The 21,019-nt window shown below is 44.6% G+C and overlaps 2 protein-coding genes and 1 pseudogene across 4 annotated transcripts; all 3 read left to right on the top strand.

Annotated features, from left to right (window-relative positions):
- Nucleotides 1-472: 472 nt before the first annotated feature.
- LOC123136422 (uncharacterized) lies at nt 473-3,406 on the top strand. Of its 3 annotated transcripts, XR_006466908.1 has the most exons (3): nt 473-1,629; nt 1,679-1,771; nt 3,036-3,406. XR_006466908.1 is itself a non-coding variant. In XM_044555779.1 (2 exons), exon 1 carries the CDS (start codon nt 518-520, stop codon nt 1,754-1,756), a length of 1,239 nt encoding a protein of 412 aa, XP_044411714.1. In that variant the 5' UTR covers nt 473-517; the 3' UTR covers nt 1,757-1,771; nt 3,036-3,406. The 3 variants fall into 3 exon arrangements, 2 of the variants coding, with proteins under 2 accessions (XP_044411714.1, XP_044411715.1); XM_044555779.1 differs by having other exon boundaries at nt 473-1,771; XM_044555780.1 differs by lacking the exon at nt 3,036-3,406 and having other exon boundaries at nt 473-1,632; nt 1,682-1,997.
- On the top strand, nt 2,486-8,630 carry LOC123139052 (CBL-interacting protein kinase 26-like; annotated as a pseudogene).
- A 2,063-nt stretch (nt 8,631-10,693) lies between these two features.
- On the top strand, nt 10,694-16,319 carry LOC123136421 (uncharacterized). The gene is made up of 6 exons (XM_044555778.1): nt 10,694-11,167; nt 12,483-12,628; nt 14,231-14,399; nt 14,532-14,630; nt 15,304-15,386; nt 15,747-16,319. Exons 1-6 carry the CDS (start codon nt 10,784-10,786, stop codon nt 15,880-15,882), a joined length of 1,017 nt encoding a protein of 338 aa, XP_044411713.1. The 5' UTR covers nt 10,694-10,783; the 3' UTR covers nt 15,883-16,319.
- The last annotated feature ends 4,700 nt before the right edge of the window (nt 16,320-21,019 follow it).

Here is a 21,019-nt window from a genome sequence, read left to right as displayed (position 1 = left end):
CTCGACGTCGTTCCTCTGCCGAGAGCATTGTGTTTGAAGACATGACCGGCTCCTCGTCGCTCTCCTCCGGTGTTCGTCGTTGTCCTCCTTGATGCTCTGCGGTGCTATGTACGCCCGTCGCTGGTGTGTCCAAGACTGCATCTTCCTCGGATCGGATCGAGTCCTGCCACCCACTTGCCACTTCTTCTAGACGATAAGAGTGGATGGTGCGTCGACAAGTGAAGTGTCGCAGGAGTTGGTGTTTTTTGGAGATGTTCGGTTTCGGTCGAGACGCGGTGTTGTGTGTCGATGAGGATAGGCTCTTTGCTTTGTAGCTTGCTTTGCGGTGTTGGCCGTCTTTAGTTTGGCTTCAGTGTGGTGTTTGTGATATGCTTGTTATTCGCAGCGAGTGTAGTTTCTTGTAACTCAAATTCTGCCTTCTATAAAGCTATGGTACGCCTAGGCGTACTCTCGAAAAAAATAGAGTATTATTTTCTGGATAAGAGCGTCCCTCCATTCCTCCTGTTCAGCGTAAGCCATGGCCTGGCAGCAATCAAAATCGCCGCCGGCGGCGAACTCATCGCCACCACCCGCTCCCACCACCGTAATCTCTCTCGACGAAGATCTCCTCCGCGAGATCTTCCTCCGCCTCCCCTCCCTCCCGAGCCTCGTCCGTGCCGCCCTCAGCTGCCGCACCTTCCTCAGCGCCGTCCGCTCATCCCCCGCCTTCCGCCGCAGCTTCCGGGAGGCCCACCTGCCCCCTCTCCTCGGCCTCTTCTTCGACCCCGAAGTCCCCTCCATCCCCGCCTTCGCTCCCCTCCGCCGCCGCGCCGACCCTGACCTCGCGGCCGCCGTCCGCGGCGCCGATTTCTTCCTTACCCGCCTCCCCGCCGACGACGACACCTTCCCGGGGTGGGCCATAGAAGGCTGCTGCGACGGCAAAGTCCTCCTCCAGAACTGCAGTCTGGAGCAATTCGCCGTCTACAACCCCCTCACACAGGCCCTGGATCTCATCCCCGTGCCGCCCGACAAGATCTTCGACGACTCCCGCGGCGACGCCAAGTACGTTGGATGCTATATCCTCTCCTCCGAAGAGAGCAGCGAGCCGCTGTGCCTGGTCTACACCTGCCATGACAAGTCGCGGGCGCGTGCCGCCGTCTTCTCGTCGGAAAGCAGGGAGTGGCAGATCTTCCCGTGGTCGGAGGCTGTGACGCCACTGCCTGAAGACGAACACTGGCTTAAAGTTGGCACGTTGGTGAATGGGTTCGTCTACTGGATACACACAAAAGAAGCCTATATCTTTGTGCTGAACACGACGACACTACATTTCTCCCAAATGGATTTGCCACCAGCCTTGGTGGCGCGAGACCTCATATTCAGGGTTGGCGAGACCAAGGATGGGAAGCCTTGCATTGTGTGTCCAATTGATTTTGAGTTTTTTGTTTGGGTCCGGGGAGCCGAGGATGACGGCATCGAGAGATGGATATTTGACCAGAGGTTTCCGTTGGAGAAGATTGTCGAGGTCACCAAGAGTACACTTGTGGATCATGGTGACCTGAAGGTTGTGGCCACTATTGGTGGATTTGTGTACTTCTCTACCATGGAAACGTTCCTTGATAGTCATAAATCTAGTTGGTTCATGTCTCTATGCATGGAGACAGGGGAGCTGGCCACGCTCTTTCGGAGGAGATTTGACGGCCATCCCCATCCCTACATCATGGCATGGCCTCCTTCTTTGATAGGCAACCAGGTGCACCCTCAACTTGAAGGTGCTTGATGGAATGTGGACAAGGTATCATAACGTTTCCTTCGTTTGGCCACTAGATGGTGTTGTCCAGTAGTGTTATCTTTAAAATGACAATGAAATAGACATTCTATTTGAGAAACGAGCCAATCGGATTATGTATATATGTAGCATTTGCCAAATGCTTCCTTGTGTTTTTATGTGGCTGCATTTCTGAAGTCTCCTTTGAGACAGAGATTCCACTTTCTAATTGGCCCGGTTGTCTTTTTGGTTCGATGCTTCTGTTGTGTTGCTAGTTGCACTGAATTTGATACTGTTCATATGTAAATGCTTGTAAGAGGTTCTGCTTGTTTTTTTTTGTTTTTTTTTCTCCTAAGAACTCCCTTGTTTTGTTTTCCCTCCGTTACCTTATTTTTTGAAAATCTACTTGAATACAGTATTCCAATATGGGACTCTTCCCATGAAATATTTTACATTTGGAACTCTTGTCGATGAGATTAAAATAAGAAATCACTAAGAATAAGGTAGAAATTAGGTTAACTGGTTCACATATTAGGAAATATCGTTTAGTAGGCTGGTATATATTTGTAGACCCAAACAACAGAGGATCTCCTGTAAAGTTAGGGGTTTTTGATCTTCAAACAGTGAATAAGGTCTTACTAGCAATGTGGCTATGTAAACTCAGGACAAAGGAATGCTCTGGAAGAAAGTTTATAAGAGAAATATGTCAAAACCAGTACATTACTGGTGTTAAACACAGTAATGGAGATTCTCAATTTTGGTCAGGTATCCCTGATATCAAAGATTTGTTCTATAAGCATTGCAGAAGAATTGTTGGGGATAGAACTAATACCAGATTCTGGAAGAGTTGGTGGCTGGATAGAGAACCTCTCATCTCTTTGTTTCTTCTCTCATAAGCCATATAATATCTGCCATAGTTTTGCTATCTCTGTTTCTGAAGTGCTAAATGAGGGGTGGGATGCCATGTTTCTGAAGTAGGGAATATGATCAACAGCTGAAACAAAACAGGACATGCGGTCATATCCCTCCTTCTAAGAAGAGGATGGAAGATTGAGATGCACTGTCAAATTTGTGCGGAATGAGACCTGATGTGCTTTTAATCTCTATTTTTGCTGCACAAATTTGGAAACGGGGAAGATTTCTTCTAGTTACTGTTGGCATTGCATGGATTTACTTTTGAACAATCTGGCATCCTTGAAATCAAGCTTGCTTTGAACAGAAGATAATTTCTTATCGTTTCGTGATTCTTGTTATGGTGAGTCATTGGCTAAACTTCTGATTCTTGATGCAGACAAAGTTAGAGAACCCAGAAGAGCTGAAGTTGGGGGCAGAACTGTTTGGTGAAATGGGAAAGGGATTCTTCAGGGTAACTAAAGATGGCGGATCACTCGTCAATTCCAGGGGCAACGTGAGGTTCACCGGAGGTCGTCTTGCAACCAGAATACTTGTGTTTGTTGGCTGTAGTGTTGTTTAGGTAGGCTTCGATAATATCCAGAATTTGCTGTTCTATATTAGTTCGTGTTCTGTGTTGTGCTGCTTTTGCCTTCTTTATTTAGCAGTATATCACACTGAAGTTTACCCCATATTGTACAGCAGTAATGCAATTACCGACATGAGGCAGGAGAAATTAAGTCTACATATTCACCATTGTTACTACCCCCATTCTAGAATACGAGGCAGAAAATGATGGCTTTTCTTATTTACTTGGTTATGAACTCTTGGTGTTATTAGGAATGTATGCAAATGCCGCATCCTTATTACGAACGGGGTTTATCCGGATACTTTGTACTACATCATAGTTACTGAAAATGGTGTGGGTCTTGGAAACTTCAATGACCGTGGCTGTACTTTGGTTTTCTAGTAGTTTAGCTGACAGGGAGAGCTCGCTATCTGATCCCAGTGTGTGAATGCAGATGCAGTTAAAGTTTGTACTTCTTGGCCGGAAACTCTGAATAATCGAGGCTTTTGGGTTTGGGACACCACCAAACGAGCTCCGCTGAGAGAGACGGGGTCCCTCCGTGGTGGTAGGCTCAACGATGTAAGCTCATCTATAAAATATAAACCGCTTGGACGACGAATTATTCACACATCCATTCACTTGGCTGCTCATCTATAGAATATAAACCTCTCAGGTGTGTAAAAGTAGATCTCACCTCTGGGAAAGTCCACGGCTGCCTGGAATCGAAGCAACCCTTCTCTCCTCTCTCTTCGCTGCCTTCGGAAGCGAAGCCATCTTCTCATTCTTCATTCTTCTCACCCCATTATAGGATCATCTTGTGTACTTAAATGGAAAGAGTGCTATCAGATCATCAAAGAAATCTGTGAAGGGTTACATTATCTCCATGTGGAGCGGCGTATTGTCCATTTAGATCTTAAGCCTACAAATATATTGTTGGATTGTAATATGGTCCCGAAAATTGCTGATTTCGGTCTCTCAAGGCGATTCTGTGAAAAGCAAAGCCAAATTCTTACTGCAGAAGTGAAGGGAACTTTGTGAGTTATCTATGGCTCATGTAGTCGTAATCTCCTTTCCCCCCTTGAGTGGATGGGATCTATAGTGTTCCTTCTCTCATTCACTGATCCAACTTAATGCAGGGGATACATGGCACCAGAGTTTGTAAATAATGGACAAATTACATTCAAGTCGGACATATATAGTCTTGGCATTATAATCACAGAGATACTGACGAGGCAGAAGGGATATCGTGATGTTGTAAGACCAATCTTTGTTAACATTCCAAGATAAAAAGGCTATATTTAACATGGCTCCAGAGGAGGAAGAAAACCCTTGGCCTTTTTTATTAATTATAAGAAGGGCATGTGACGGCCTGCCGCTGCGAGCATGGAGGCTCGAATGCAGGTGGTCAGGGGCACATCAGCCTGTCCTTGCCATCCGGGCTATGCCTCGGTCCACTAAAGGCTAGATTTTAAAATAACCATGCAACGCTTTTACTTGGTATTCTTTTAAGTTCCTTCGTAGACAAATACATACAAACATAGAAACTAAAAGGTATTGCTGCTAATCTGGCTACTTGGTGGATCGACTCTCTCCACAACACGACGATGACAACTTCTAAGGAAAGCTTAGAACACAACCATGATGCTAACCTGGTGGATGATCTCGAGAGAGCGGAATGCGCACATGTTTGATAATGGAGCAATCAATGAAGATCAACTAACTAACAAGATCATGCAAGGGCTCCACTATTGGCACCAAGCTAGAATTACGGCTGTAGCCCCTTCTTCATACACGAGCCACCTTGAGCTTGCTAGCTTCTTTTTTCCTTATGAGCCTGTAAATATCCTGCTTGTATTTCCCTTGCTGTGCCAATTTCTCTTAATGAATGAAAATTAGCGCTGGTACATTTCATAAAAAAGGGTATTAAATACAGTCATATAAATATTAATTATAGGAAAACTTTTTACTTGTTTTTGTAATACCTGAGCAAATTTCATAGTTGTGTTTAATTTAACTTTTCGGCTATTTTTGTTGTTCGTTTGATGTTTGAATTTGTGTCATCTGCGGGTTAACACATTTCATGGGGTTTGTATGTACTACTATTACATACTTTAATTTAATAGTTTCCCATCTCATCACGCACTATTGCAATTCCGTAGGTACTTGATATCTGGAGGAATAGGTTGCAGGAATCACAGAGAGACATACATCTGGAACAAGTACGAGTATGCGCTGAGATAGCGATAGAGTGCGCTGATTATAACCCGGCAAAGAGGCCAGTTACACAACATATAATTAATAGGCTTGATGAAACAGAAAGTACGGGCGGGTCCACTGAAACTAGTGGGAGTACTTCATCAGTAGCTCGGGTAAGTTCACCAGCTGCATAGACCTAAATTCTCAAGAATCTTGTGCACATTTTCATTCACTTTTGATGTTCCTGGCTGGTGGATGAGGCGATGTTTCGTTGGTTATTCAACAGGCAGAAAAGGAGTCCAGTGAGCAGCATCAGTGGACACCTAAGGTACCAGGAGAGACAAGTGACGAGGTGAATTCTCCGCTAGACTGCAAGCCAGAAACACTAAAGAGAACCAGAGTATATATATAGGAGAAAAAAAAGAACCATGCATCTCTTTTATAAGAGTGCTTGTGTGAGATCAGGAGCTCTTTTGAGTTTACGAATACCTAAGTATAGTATACCTCATATGTATTTTAGTTTTACAATTGATGCAACTAATTTTTAGTTATTGGCAGGACTGTCGAATGGAGGTGGGCACAATTTTGATGAATCGCTATGAAATTGGGAGGCTCTTAGGACAAGGGGACCTGGCAAAGGTATATTATGCTCAGGATCTCACAAGTGGACAAGGTGTTGCAATAAAGATGATTGATAAGGACAAGGTCTCAAGCGTTGAGCTGATGGTGCGGATAAAGAGGGAGATTACATTAATGAATCTGTTAAGACATCCAAACCTCCTGAAACTTGTGGAGGTTACGGCTAGCAAGATCAAGCTTTATTTTGTTTTGGAGTATCCTAAAGATGGTGACCTTTACACCAAAAATGTCATTGGAAGGTTAAGTGAGGATGCTGCGAGGAAGTACTTCCATCAGTTGATTGGTGCCGTGGAGTACTGCCATAGCCAAGGTGTTTATCATCGCAACTTGAATCTAGAAAACATACTCCTGGACGAGAATGGCAACCTAAAAATCTCTGATTTTGGTCTAAGTGTCCTACCTGGGTCCAGGGAAGATGGCCTCTTCCATTACCCCTGTGGAACTCCAGCTTATGTTGCTCCCGAAGTGCTTAGCTGGAGAGGCTATGACGGTGCGAAGGTTGACATATGGTCCTGCGGAGTAATTCTATTTGCGCTGGTGGCTGGTTACCTTCCTTTCCAAGGCACAGATCGTACAGATTTGTTTAATAAAATTTCCTTAGGGAAATATGAATGCCCTTCTTGGATTTCTGTTAAGCTGAAAGATATACAGTACTACGTAAGATTCTTGATCTAGATCCAAGCACCAGGGCTTCTGTTTCAAGCATAAAGGCAAGCGCTTGGTACGGAAATCTCATTGAGGTAAAGGCTTACAAAGGTGAAGCCACAACCTCTGAATCGACAGAGTGCAGTATGTTATCGAAGGGAAAGACAAAATGCAGTGACTCAATGGGGAATCGAGCGCCATCAAGCTTCACTGACTCGAATGCAGTTGGCGTCATTTCTCTCTCAATGAAATTTTACCTATCCAATTTGTCTGAGAAAAAGTATGGGCTGTGGGAGAACAAATTTACCGCTGGGCTGCCAGCAGAAACTTTACTTGCCAAGTTAAATGAACTGGCTGAGCATTTGAAGCTCAAAGTTATGAAGAAAGAAAACGGTGTTCGGAAATTGGTAGCACGAGACGAGAGGCCTGATTCTTCGGCAGTCATTTTTGCTGAGGATACCCTCTCGCGAACGCCCCGCTCCTAGGGTTCCCTCGCCGCCGCCGGCGGCTCCCCCGCGCGGGGCCGCCGCCGCGGCCGGAGCCTGCTCCTCTCCCCCTCCCCTACCCCTTCCTTCCCTTCCCCGTACCCCCGCGTCGCCTCCCCGAGCGGGGCGACCGGGGGCCCCTTCGCCCCTCCCCTGCCCCTGCCTCCTCCCGCCGCCGCCATCGAGCGCCGCCGGGCTTCGGCCGCGTGGTGCTGGCGGCGGCGGGCCTGCCCTTCCCCGCGCGCGGCTCCCTTCTGCTCGGACGGTGGTGGCCTGTGGCAGTGCTCCTCAGCCGGCATCGGTGCGGCCCGTCGGTGGTGGTGCCGCGGGCCCGGTGGCTCTCGACGCGGCGTTGCGGCCGTTGGCTGTGGGGCGGCGCGGTGGCGCTGCAGCTGGCGGCGCCCACCCAGCCCAGATCTGGGCCCTTTTGGGCCCATCTGGGTTGGCGCGGGCCGGTGGCTTGGTGCTCGGCGGCGACGTTCCTTGGTGATGGCGTGGTGGCGGCGGTCTCGGGCGGTGAGGACTTCGTTGGCCGGCGTGCTGCAGCGTGGTGACAGGACTGTCCGGGTCCATGTGGGCCCGGCCGGGCCATCGAGGCCTGGCAAGTCCTCGTCGCCGCGTCCGGTCGGCCCTGCTGTGGCGGTGGAGGCTGTCCCCTCCTTCCGGTCGAGTGGTGGTCGCTCCCGTGGCTGGTGTCTCCTCTTCCTCTCCAAGCCTCGTGTTGACAGCTCCAGTGAAGCGGGGAGGGTTCTTCGGTAATCGTGGTGGCACAAGCTGGTGGGTGGCCGAGGAGGTGGTGCATTTCGAAATGCCTGAGGTGGTGGTGGTGGTTGTGGATCGGGAGAAATCCCTGTCGGCCTGGCCGGCACCGATGGGATGACGCCTGCGGGCGCCGTCGGACTTTCCTGAGGGGCATCGGGTACACCCTTCCCCACTATCCCTCGCGTACCGGGGGAAACCCTAGAACTTGTTCGGGCAACAACGGCGGCATCGTCACACTCCCTTTTGAGGGTGTTGCTTGGGGCGCGGCGCTTCGGGATGCTGGGAGCATGGTGGTACTTCTTTGGAGGGTGCAGCGGTTGCCGGACTTCCCTTCTTCGTTGATCTGCCGTTGTCAGCATTTATTTCTCTTTCTTCTTCTTGTTTTTCTTTTGAGCATATCTGTGCTGCGGCCCCAGCGAGATGTATCGGATGTTTGCTTTATAATATAAAGCGGGGGAAAACCCTTTTTCGTCAATTGGTAGCACGAGAGGAAGGAATGGTAAGACTCGAGCTTGACGCTGAGGTCTTTGAGCTTGCGCCTTCTTTTTTATTAGTTGAAATAAAAATAGCAAATGGAGATAAAGAGTTTGAACTACAGATGAAAGTGAAAGATGCGATAAGGCTTGTGTTCAAGGATATGGTTTGGGCTTGGCAAGATGATTCTCACACGCAACAACCACAATTTACATTGTTTGGGTAGAAGTGAGGCACTTAGACAGCAACCATGACTGCACTTACTTTCAACAAAATTGTACTCCCTTCGTAAACAAATATAAAAACGTTTAGATTATTAAAATAGTGATGTAAACACTCTTATATTTGTTTATAGAGGGAGTAGTATTGATTTGTGGAAATTTCAGTCATTTTAGTAGACACCCCGCTGAACCAGTTAGTTGCGCGAATGTATGGGCCGGCCCAATAGTGTGTTAATCATTTTATTCATTCGTCGGTTGTTCGCTGATGTATTGGTTCATTTTTTTTCTTTTCCTTTTTTCGTTTCTTATTTCTTACCTGATTTTTTTGGTTTTCTATTTTTTGTCTTTATACTTTGCCTTTTTTGTTTTTTCTTTCACTTTTCTTTTGTTTTTCTCTTTTATTTATTTCATGGGTTTCATCAGTTTTTCTTTTCTTTCTCATTTTCTTCTTTTTTGCTTAGATTTTTTCTTTCTTTATTGGTATTCAACGTTTTTTTCTTTGTTTCCTTATCAGTTTTCACCCTTTTCCATTTTTTGCACTTGTTTCTTCAATTTTCTTTTCTTTTTTTTCGTTGGTTTCTTTTGTTCCTTTTTTGTTTTCATTTTTTCTTTGTTTATTTTGGTTTTAATGGTTTTTTGTTCTAATACACGTTTAACATTGTTTAGATACAAGTTTCACTTTTTTTAGTACATGTTTAATATTTTTTTCTATACATATTTGCAACATTTTTATATGCTTGATTAATATTTTTTTAAATGCTTGATTACCATTTTTTTAAACATGGTCAACATTTTTTTATACATATTTTAACATTTTCAAATGCTTCATTAACATTTTTAAAATACAACAATAACTTTTTTTACACATGGTCAACATTTTTTTGTAAACATTTTACAATTTTAAATGCTTGATTAATATTTTAAATACTTGTTTAACAATTTTTAAATGCTTGATTAATATTATCTAAATACATGATCAACTTTTTCACACACATTATATATTTTTTATATACATGAGAAACAGTTTCTTTATATACATTTTATATTTTTTTAAATGCTTGGTTACCATTTTTTCAAATAATTTTATGTCAAGAGTTTTTTGCAATTTTTTATTTAGAATATTTGAAAGTACAAACAAAAGTAAAATAAAAGAAAGGAAAAGAACGAAAACAAAAAACGTGAAAAAACCAAGGTCGTGGCCTCCCGCGTGCCTGGGCATCCCGGCCTGGTAATACCCATAGTTCGTGCGTGTGAGGGCCAGCTGGGGTTTGCTGGTGCCATAAGTGTCGTATAAGATCATAATGCCGTGTTTTTGGGGTCTTCGGCAATGGTATTCCCCGGGTATCGTTGATCCAACAACATTAGAAGCCCTTGCATGTCGAAAAGCCCTTTCGCGTGCGCTGGATCTTCCGCTGGACAAGATCATCAGATGTGACTGCAAGATGGTGATTTTAGAAATCCGAACAGGTACTGAAGAAAGATACTCTAGCATCATAAAGAGAATTGCAGCCAGGGCAGGAGAGTTTTCTAGCTGTGATTTCATTTTCTAGGGTCGTTCTGAATTGGGAAGCTCATAACTAAGCAAAAATTTCTAGTTCGTTAGACTTTGGTCGCCACTTGTGGCTGGGTTTCCATGACCCCCTATCATTCCTGACTTTTTGTAAACCTTTTTTTTTACCACACACATTGTATTAATCAATAAAACAGAATACAATTGCACACACACATGCGGAGACTACCAAAAAGACCAAAACATGACAGATGTCTAGAAAACATTGCAGAAATAACCCCCACAAAAAATATGATAAATAACTCCTCCAGGGTCCGTGCAAACAACCAAATCTGAAGACGCCATCGACCGTCAGCGCCACCGAGACGAACACTAAGGAAAGAAGCGAAGCACCAGCAAATCAAAATCCAGATCAGCGTTGAACAACACTTTAAAGTTTAAACCTTGAGACTCCTTAATAAAGTTTTGATTTACCGCTAAAAAAAAGTATGGGAGCTCCCTTTGTGGAGGGACAAATTCTGGAAGTCCATCGACATGCGTCCATCCGAACCGCTCGATACATAATCCAAATCCAAAGAACACAAACCTGGAATATATCCTCTACCCAACTCCTCCCACTGGCTCCTCGTCGGAGCTCACCTCACCACCATGCTCTCCTCCTCCCTCATGCTGACCTGCGGCCACGCTCCCCTCCCCGCATTCCGCAAACCACGGCGCCGAATCCCCGCCGTCCCCCAAACCAACGCCTCTCTCTCCACCTTCCTGCCCGGGCGGGGAGGAGGAGCAGCAGCGCCGCGCCGGGGCTGGGCCCAAATCTGCCGGGATTCCTCCCGGCCGGGCGCCGATGCCGCGGAGCAGGACAGAGAGATCAAGAACGACCTAGCAACGGCGACCGTCCCCAAGATTGGCGGTGGTGGCGGCGGCGGCGGCGGCGGCGGGCAGCTCAGCGACTGGATAACATCGGTGCTGCTGTTCGGGATATGGGCGGGGCTCATGTACTATGTCCTCCAGCTCGCGCCAAACCAGACGCCAGTATGTACGGTCCTGCATATTCTCACCCCTTTCTTACTCCGTAGGAATTTATCGACCATTGAACTGTCAATTGCTATGCATTTCGGTGAATTTAGGTCGTTGTTTCAGTACCAGTGGCAATGCTAGCAGACAGTCTCACATCCTTACCTGTTAGAATCCTGATTAATATCCCGCAAAAATGGAATCCTGATTAATCCAAAAGTGTCATACAAAGAGATAATAGAAGCTAGCGCATCATTATGCTGTTTATCCATGCTGTCTTTTCCCTGGTGATGTTGTTCCATAGAATAGGCAGCCATCTGGGTTGGATTGGCTGTTACCTGGGGAGACGCTTGTATTTTTTCTTGGCATAATCCAATCATGGCAACGGTCAGCACTGATAACAGAGATGATTGGGGCATTGGTGTTGATAAAAGATTTCACGGTTCTCACTTCCTAAAAGGGGGAAAACTGTTTCATGGGTGAGATGAGCCACACATTTTACCACACCACCGGTAGAGTTTTTGATCCGTGAAGACGTCCTTGTAGTGAACAACGGTACCTTGATTCGCTAGGCTATTATCACGAGTTTGTGACTCTAGACGCTAAAACCATTATTGATGCGGAGCATCCCATGGACATCATCATGGACTCACCAAATGGACCAATGACACGAGCAGGTGCACGAGCCATCCAAATCGAGGTGACTTCACCCCTCTCTGAGCTTCCTATACATTTGAACGAGACTTGGCTACTACTCCCTCCGTTCCAAATTACTCGTCACAGAAATGGATGTATCTAAAACTAAAATACATCTAGATACATCCATACCTGCGACAAGTAATTCGGAACGGAGGGAGTACCTCAAACCAGAATCCTCTGTGTGCTTAGGTGTGATGGCATTGATCCAAAACGTAGTTTTGTTGAGATTTCTGGGGGAGCATAAAACATAGCTGCTTTGTAAGTGGAAGCAATTGGTAATTTCCCAAATAATTAAAAGGGGCATATTCTTGTAGGTGGGGTTTGAATTATCAAGATTTATGGGTTCCGGATTTATGGTTGAGAATTGGGAATTGATCAAATCACCTTGGCGGGGCAAGTGTTAAGGATGTATGCCAACTTATAGGTATAAATTCCATAAATTCAAGCATGCAATCAAATTAGGGGTGTCACAACTACTCGCTCCCTAGTCTAGTTTAGAAATGAACTCAGAGACGGTAAAACTAATCTAACCCGTAATCCGTAACAGGATTTACAGTAACACAAGGCACTTTATGTGAATAGTATTGCTGCATCTGATAGTCACTTACTAATTCTAAATTGCTTTTGGTTGCAGTACAGGGACACATATTTCTTGCAGAAGCTTTTAAATCTTAAAGTCGACGATGGCTTTCGAATGAACAATGTTCTTGTGTCTCTGTGGTACATAATGGGAATCTGGCCACTGGTGTACAGCATGTTGCTTCTTCCTACTGGAAGAAGGTAAATGGATCAGCAAATTTCTAGTCACAATCTTCCCCTTTTCTATCTCTATGGTTTCAGCAGAGAACCATACCATGTTTAATGTTTAGAGTAATCATTGATTTAAGCATTTTCTTAATGTATGGTTTAGCTCACACATCTGTTTTTAAATTATAGAAATAAGTTATGTTGCTGAACTAAAATGGTTGTCTACAAAACTTTATCAAATGCACTGTACTAATGCTCCTCATATGTTCATGTAATGATCTTCCACTTCTCTTTGGATTTGAACGTAAACATAGGGCTGGAAAAAAACTCAAAAACTTGGAAGCTCTTGTTCCTTGGAAAAAGGTTAGCTTATCCTGAAAGCATTCCCTTAACGAGCTGGGTAGATAGTGAGCCATGGTAAAGAGTAGTTCGTAAAATACACGCGTATCTATGCGCTGGTGGTGCGACCTCGTCGGGCTGTCACCTAGAGAGCCAGTGGGTGGGGGACACGTGGAGCTGCCGCGCTCCACGCAACCCGGAACTCATGCTCGAGGTGTTCGTCCCCAAGGGCTTCACGGTGCTCCAGGCATGCATGGTCATTGGCGCCATCATCCCTCGGGGAGTAGCCAGATATAGTGTGCGGAGGCGCGGATCTAACTCTAATGGCCCGGGCGTGTGCTGGAGGGGGCGTCGTGGCCCTGCCTAGGGGCCTGACCATGCCGATGGGGGTCATGTTGGAGGACGACGGGGTGAAGGCCTCGGTGAGGTGGTTGTTGGATTCACGAGGTAGCTGCAACGACGACGACTTGCAAAGTGACTGCAACAACGGCCTGGCTGGAAGATCAGCTTACGTCCAAGGGTCCCTTTCATCCCTATTGATGGGGATCAAAGGAGGTGCAGCAGGCACCAGAAGCATATGACGACGTGGAATCTGCATCTGGCTTCTTCTCTAGTGGTGTGGGTGGGCTTGGGGCTCTCTCACGCCAGGATCTGGCTAGCAAGATGTCGTCAGCCGGTAGAGCGGATGATGGCAGTGATGGATTCGGTGCAAGAATACGTGTACTCCAGGTGAAAACCCTCAGTCTTCCCTTTTCGGCTAGATCATGCAATGTCGGTGTGCGAGCGTCGTGCCCTTGTTGAAGGTGTTGGATCAAAGTTAGACTTCGAAGATGAAAATCCCTTTTTTGACCTTTGGTTCAACTCGTCAATATCGACGCATGTACGTTGATCCCTTGTTTGTCTAGGAGTAGCATTTTTCTCGTTTAATTCGGTCTGTTGTCATAGGTTAGTGATAGAATTGTGGAGAACCTGCCACGAGGCATATCCATTTTGGCTAGCCTTGGGTTTCCCCCTTTTTTTCTAAACTGATTTGTTCGGCATCGATGTTACGCTTTGTCTGGCTTCAAGAAATAATCAATAATATATGGTTGTGTCCATCAATTGATGCAGAGGCTGGGGGTGATATCCTCCTTTTTGAAAAGTTAATTATTTTACACTAGCAGTATTCTTGTTAATGCATTTCTCGATCTGCATGTCAAAACAAACATAAATATGTGATGTTAACCATCTGTATTGTTGTCTTCTTTTAGAATTAAGTCACTGTATTATTTATGTCACAGCAATTTGCTATTGCAGTTCAAAAAGCAAGATTCCAGTCTGGCCATTCCTGGTGCTTTCATGCATTGGAGGAGCATATGCGTTGATTCCTTACTTTGTTCTGTGGAAACCTCCTCCACCTGCCATTGATGAAGATGAAATTGGACAATGGCCATTAAAATTTCTCGAATCTAAATTAACTGCAGGAGTATGTTCTAGTTTTAGTGTCTTTACATTCTCATACTCTTGATTTAAGTAGCACGCAACATCAGTAATGTATCATCAAACCCTGGTCAACTTTATAAATCATTGAGAAGATTCTGTTCCAATCATGTTGCAGGTAATTTTTGCTGTGGGCCTTGGACTGATTATATTTGCAGGCAAAGCTGGCGGTGATGATTGGCGGGAGTTTTTCCAATACTTTAGAGAGAGCAAGTTTGTAAGTTCTGCTTTATTCTATCCTTGGCAAAATAGAGTACAATTTTTTACCATGGCATATTACATAATAAGTTGTATGCGGCGCACAAGCAACTACTCCCTCCGTCCCAAAATAAGTGTCTCAACTTGGTACAAAGTTGTACTAAAGTTAGTACCAAGTTGAGACACTTATTTTGGGACGGAAGGAGTATTGTTTTGAGAATCACATGCAACTTTCATGTTTCTACACCTTTATGCTTGCTCAACATTGTCAAGTGACACTTGCAAAATTGGTATTTTTGTGTGGGGGACACTTGCAAAATTGTTGCAACTGACTTCCTAAAAGCTTCAGACTATTATTAGTGCATCACCATTATTCTGTTAGTGCACACATGGAATGGTGTTGGTACATTAAGAAGTTGCATGAAATACTAGTTTAATGCACAAATGGACATGTGTGGAAATCAGGCTTTTACTCTGTTTTTCACAATTCCAAGCTTCTGAATGACCTGTTTTCTAGATTTTATCATAACCATATTTGATATGGTTGCCATATATTGAAATGGTATATGCATATCTGTTGCTTTAGAAAGCATGAAAGTTTTGAGAGCTGAACTAATTACCATTCTCTGTTTTTAAAAGCAGAAAAGTTTAAAGGCCGAACTAATTTCCTGTTGTTTCATGTCATCTGTCAGATCCATGTCACGTGTATTGATTTTACTTTGCTCTCGACCTTCTCGCCGTTTTGGGTCTACAATGATATGACATCAAGACGATGGTAAGAGTGCTAGTCCCAATGCTTATGACCTTAATAATGTAAACAAAAAGGGAGTAACTTCACCTTGCTTGATGCAAACATATATACAGATGCCCCGTTAGAGCAAGGTTAAATAGTATAGCCACGAACACTCAGCTATATGGAGTTGTCACGTCACTTATAGCCAACCTAATAGCCCACTCATACAATAGGTAGTCATACTTATACGCTACTGTATGTCCGTGCTACAACTGGTTCTAAATCTACAGCCCGCTTATCTTCTCCCTTCTCCAACTAGGCAAAAATATAATGTGGCATCTCTTATAGCTTGCCTACGTCGTAATATTATAATTGCTCTTTATTTTCTCATTCCGTTTGCAGGAAAAACAGCTGGGTTCTGCCACTGGCAGTTGTGCCTTTGCTTGGACCCTCCTTGTATCTTTTGCTGCGTCCATCTCTGTCCTCTCTGCTAGGGGCAACCTCTTCATCATCTGACAATGAGAAGCCTCTGAAATAACTAGAATGCAGCGATGGGTTAATTTTGGCCATGAGTAAATGATATAGTTCAAAACTGCGACACTTATTTTGGAACGGAGGGAGTACAATTTAGAAGATCAGTTAAGATTAAATTCTGGAAATTGCGTTCATCAACTTGATCGGGTGAATTCTTCAGAATTGACATGCCAGTACAGTATTTGCCTTGAAAAGGAAGCCTGGAGAATGAAGGCGTTAATCAACATTACATCAACTTAGCATGCGAATACCTCACAGATTTCATTTTTTTCCAGAATGAAGCCTGTCAGGTACTCATGTGTGCCTTCGATTATTTTTCTTTCAAGGACGAAGCCCGCCAGGTAATCAGCGGCAATATTTGTATATGAAAGAAAAAAAAAACTATCGGTGATATTATACTGGCATACTCTGTTTAGGTATATACATACATAATTTTGATCCTTTTTTGTTTACATGGAACACCTTGCGTTCCATTAACTAGAACTAGTGACCGTGGCAACATCGCGGGCCGCATCACGCATCACATCCAGTGGTAGATCCGTAAGCTACACAGTCTGGTTCACCCAACACCCTAACACCATGACTCGCCAGCCAATGCGCTGGAACATTACATGCACGGGGACAGTGATCAAACTTTATAATCTATGAAACCCATTTGGAGAAGGTATTTTGTTCCCCGGAACATGACTCCCAGTTGAGCTCGATCGAAATTGCTTGAAGCAATGGCTTGATGTAGTGGGAGGCAATCAGTGGTGAAAAATGACTCTGCTCATGCTCAAACTCTTGCCATTCAGTCACTTGGGCATTGGTCTGGCCGGCCAATGCTGCCGGTGCTGCACAGCGGTCACCATGCCTGATCCTGTTACGTTCAGACCACCATCGTCGTAAGTACTTGATCTTATATTATGGGACAGAGGGAGTAGTTCATTCCCTCAGAACACCTCCAGGGGAGTCTGTAGTTGCAGCAGCTTGCATCTTTTGTCCTGTAGCCCCGCTGCACGCCATAGTGCTTCCACATTCTTGCACCTGAAGAACAGATGGACACCGTCCTCAAGACAGCTGCAGCAAACGGCACGTCTGGTGTCCACTTCTACTCCTCGGGGTTCAATATTTCTGTACAAAGGATGGCTAACTATTACTCGTATGTCCAAAACGCCACAGGAAATGGTGCACCTTCCCCGGGCAGCACATTCCATATACATAATTTTGGTCTTCGTGACCAATATAGGCTACACATTTGTGTTTTTTCCCCCTTAAACACGCAGGAGAGATGCGAAACGTTTCGTTAACAAGGAAGGAAACCTCTCCCTCAATAAAATAAAATAAAAATAAAACAAGGAAGGAAACCTCCATATTTGTGTTTCTGAAGACAATTTCTCAGCGTTGCAGTAACATCAATGGTGATTGTTTTATTTTAGCATATTTAGCTTTTTTTTTTCTCCTTAAGCGTCTTGCGTTGGAGATGCTCTAAGCGGCCTGCCTTGAACACCTAAAAAAAGATCAGGAAACAGACTACCGAATGAAAGCATTACACTTGGAGGGTAAGTCACCGGACAAGCAACTCTTTGAACCCCGATGCTCCTGCATAGGACACTCTTATTAACTACGGGCTGCAACACCCCCACCACGTTTGGACTCACGCCATTGACAATACTATGTTGTTCGGGTGCTTCCAAAATAATAAGAGAATCGAGAGTAGGGCGGAGGCCGGAATTCTAAAAAATATATATACACGTACGTAATTGGTGCGGATTTTCGAACTTGGGTCTTTTCGCAAAAGAAAGGTATTGTTGGCAAAAAAGACAAAATTGCAAGTATAAACTGCATGAATAGTAAGCTTAATATAGTATTGGTTTTTCCCTAATAAATAAATAAATATAGTATTGGTTTTGTTTTTATTTGTTCTGAATACCATGAAAGTCATTTTGTCGCGAAACTTTACACAGGAGTAATGGACACGAATTAGGAGCTCTCGGGTGCCATGCACCCTATATGAATAGTAAAATCAAAGAAGATACTAGGAAAAATTAAAAAAAATCTGGGATTTTAGGGTATCAAACATGGTCGACCATTCTACTCCCACATGAAGTTTCGTGAAGGAATGACATCCGTGGTATTCTCACCAAAGACAAAAATTTCGATTATATAAAAAGTTGTTTGATTGAAGTAGGTTGGACTATATTTTCTTCACTAAAAATACCACAGATGTCATTACTTCGCGAAACTTCGTATGCTGGTAGAATGAACGACCAGGTTTGATACTTCAAAAATACAATTTTTATTTTATTTTTTTCTAGTATTTTTTAAACTTTTACTGTTCATATAGGGTGCATGACACCCGTGAGCTCCTATGCACTGTCGTGGGAGTAACACACTAGACAATACTTGTTCCGAGAAAGTTTCAGACTTTTTGGATTTTTTTCTAAACTATTTTCAGCTCGGGTGCGTCATTGAATTGAGAGCTGCACAAATGAAACCAAATCCATGGGCTTGGAGAATGAATATGCCATGTGCTGAAAAGCCACAATTTTTTTTTTTGTGTAGCTCGCCTTTGACGTACTCCCTCCGTCCGAAAATACTTGTCATCAAAATGGATAAAATAGGATGTATCTAAAACTAAAATACGTCTTGATACATTCCTTTTCTTCATCTTGATGACAAGTATTTTCGGACGGAGGGAGTACTTCATAGTGAAAATTTACACACATGTACATCATATCTCTGGGTATATGTGTACCATTAAAATGAAATGCAAAATATGAATTTAGATTTTTTTTTCCGAAAATCAGCCTCCATAGACCTCGTCCTTCATTTGGCATTTTCGAAGATTGAGCTCTTGTCACGTGGGGCCAAACAACCTTCCAAGGTTCAATTTGGGTGGCCTGACTTGGCGCGTTCTTAGCCGTCACGTGTCACACTCTGTGCGCTCACTTCAATTTTTTTTATTTCTTCACACGCGTTTTTGGCTTTTTAGATGTTTTTTTTGGCTTTTCGGTTTCCCATCGGTCTTTCTTAACTTGTGGACAATTTTTTTTCAAATTTTTTTTTGCGCAAAAACCGTGTTTCCTTTTTCCTACCGAGACAGGCACCGTGCCTCTCGGAAACGAAAAAAATCATGTTTTTATTTTTTTCCATACCGCAAGAGGAACGGTTTTGGTTCTGCGAGAGGCACGAATTTGCTTCCGCGAGAGGTACGGTTGTGCCTCTCAAAAACGGGAAAACATATTTTCTTTTTTCTTTTTCATTCCGCGAGATGCACGGATTTGCTTCCGCGAGAGGCACTCGGAAATGAACAAAAACGAGTTTTCTTTTTTTCTTTTTCTTCGCAAGAGGCACGACCGTGACTCACGAAAACGGAAAAAAAGTATTTTCTTTTTTTTCCTATCCGAGAGGCACGATTTTGCTTTCGTGAGAGGTGCGGCCGTGCCTCTTTGTCACATCCCTAGCTTCTGATTTGATCCTGTCAGGACCCCGATCCTGAGTCACATCGATCTAGCATGTAACACATCATATCACTTTGCGGCCTCACGCACGGTATTCCCACAGGTGCCACCTTACCTGGCCCGGGACCGTTTGCGTCTTTTGGCTCACGTATATGATAGTGCCGCTAGCATCCATATGACAAAGAATCCGGACTGACATGGCTAGTCGTGAATCCAAAGTGGCACTAACTTACAGGGACAGGCATACATGACCCAACAACGAACGTGTCGGTCATCAGCGAGTGAATCCGGGCTGTAGCAACTGGGCTAGCAGGACTCCGGTGAACCGGGCTGTAGCGGGCTAACAGGACTCTGAAATTCATCGCGTGACATTTCCCCGAGGGGACAGACACAGGAACGAAGAAGGACACATGCCGGCCAGCCTAAGTGTTCCGCAGCAGTAGCAAGCTACCATGGCTCAGTAGAAACACTAGGAGACATTTCCCGGTAAGAGAGGCTACTAAGGATAAACAACTAGATAGTCAGATCCCACACATACCAAGCATTTCATTAACATACACACAATATGCTCGATATGTGCAAATACAACATGGCATCACAACATGACTCTACGACTCAAGTATTTATTCAATAGGCTCCAAGGAGCGAGATATTACAAACATGGGTCTCATGACCCATCACTCAGAGCATACAAGTCAAAGCACAAGCGGAAGCTTAACATGTCTGAGTACAGACATCTACAAATGGAAAAGGCTGAGAAGCCTGACTATCTACTAGATCCTGGCGAGGGCACAAGATCGTAGCTGAGGTAACAAGCTAAACGTTGAAGTCCACGCGGAACTACTAGCGAGACTGACGTCTCTCTGCAAAAACATAAATTAAGCAACGTGAGTACAAATGTACCCAGCAAGACTTACATCAGATCTAACTATATATGCATCATTATCAACAAAGGGGATGGTGGGGTTTAACTGCAGCAAGTCAGCTTTGACTCGGTGGCTATCCTGAACTACGACTGCAAGTAACTCTTTTGAGGTGGCGCACACGAGTCCACATATTCACCATATCAATACACCACTATGGATCCGCTCCCGTCTCCCTGCGAGAACGCCATCCATAGCACTCACGCTTATCTTGCGTATTTTAGAGTATCCACTTTCACTTGTCTATGAACTGTACAGGCAACCCAGAAGTCCTTTACTGCGGACACGGCTATTCGAATAGATAATGTTAACCCTGCAGGGGTGTACTTCTTCACACACGCTCTCACCACTTACCGCCGTTTACACGACATGTACTCGGCAACCTTCAAGCGGAAGCCCAGCGAGGGTGTCGGCCACGACCTGACTAACCACACAAGTCTCTCGTCCAGGTTTATCGCCTATTCGGGTTCCATCCGCAAGGAGATCCGGCCGGGGTGTCGCTCACGGCCCCAAACGATGTGAGCAGGGTTCCCAAGCCCACCATTCGGGTGCCACTTGGTACACCGTGCCACTGTGCCTAGTCTGTCCCAAGCCCACCTGTACCGGGTGCCACTTGGTAGACTACTAACACTACCTACAAACACCAGAAACTAGTTGCAACTCCTGGACAGAGATCATGTCGAGTTACCGGAACCCAATGTGTGGTAGTAACTGGTCATGGATCACAAACTCAGAACTCAGTTTCTAAGGATGACTGCAATGAGACAACCCACCA

Source organism: Triticum aestivum, chromosome 6B, assembly GCF_018294505.1.
Source record: "Triticum aestivum cultivar Chinese Spring chromosome 6B, IWGSC CS RefSeq v2.1, whole genome shotgun sequence".
NCBI lineage: Eukaryota > Viridiplantae > Streptophyta > Magnoliopsida > Poales > Poaceae > Triticum > Triticum aestivum.
Note: the sequence above shows the minus strand (reverse complement) of the source record. Positions and strands in the feature narration are given on the sequence as shown.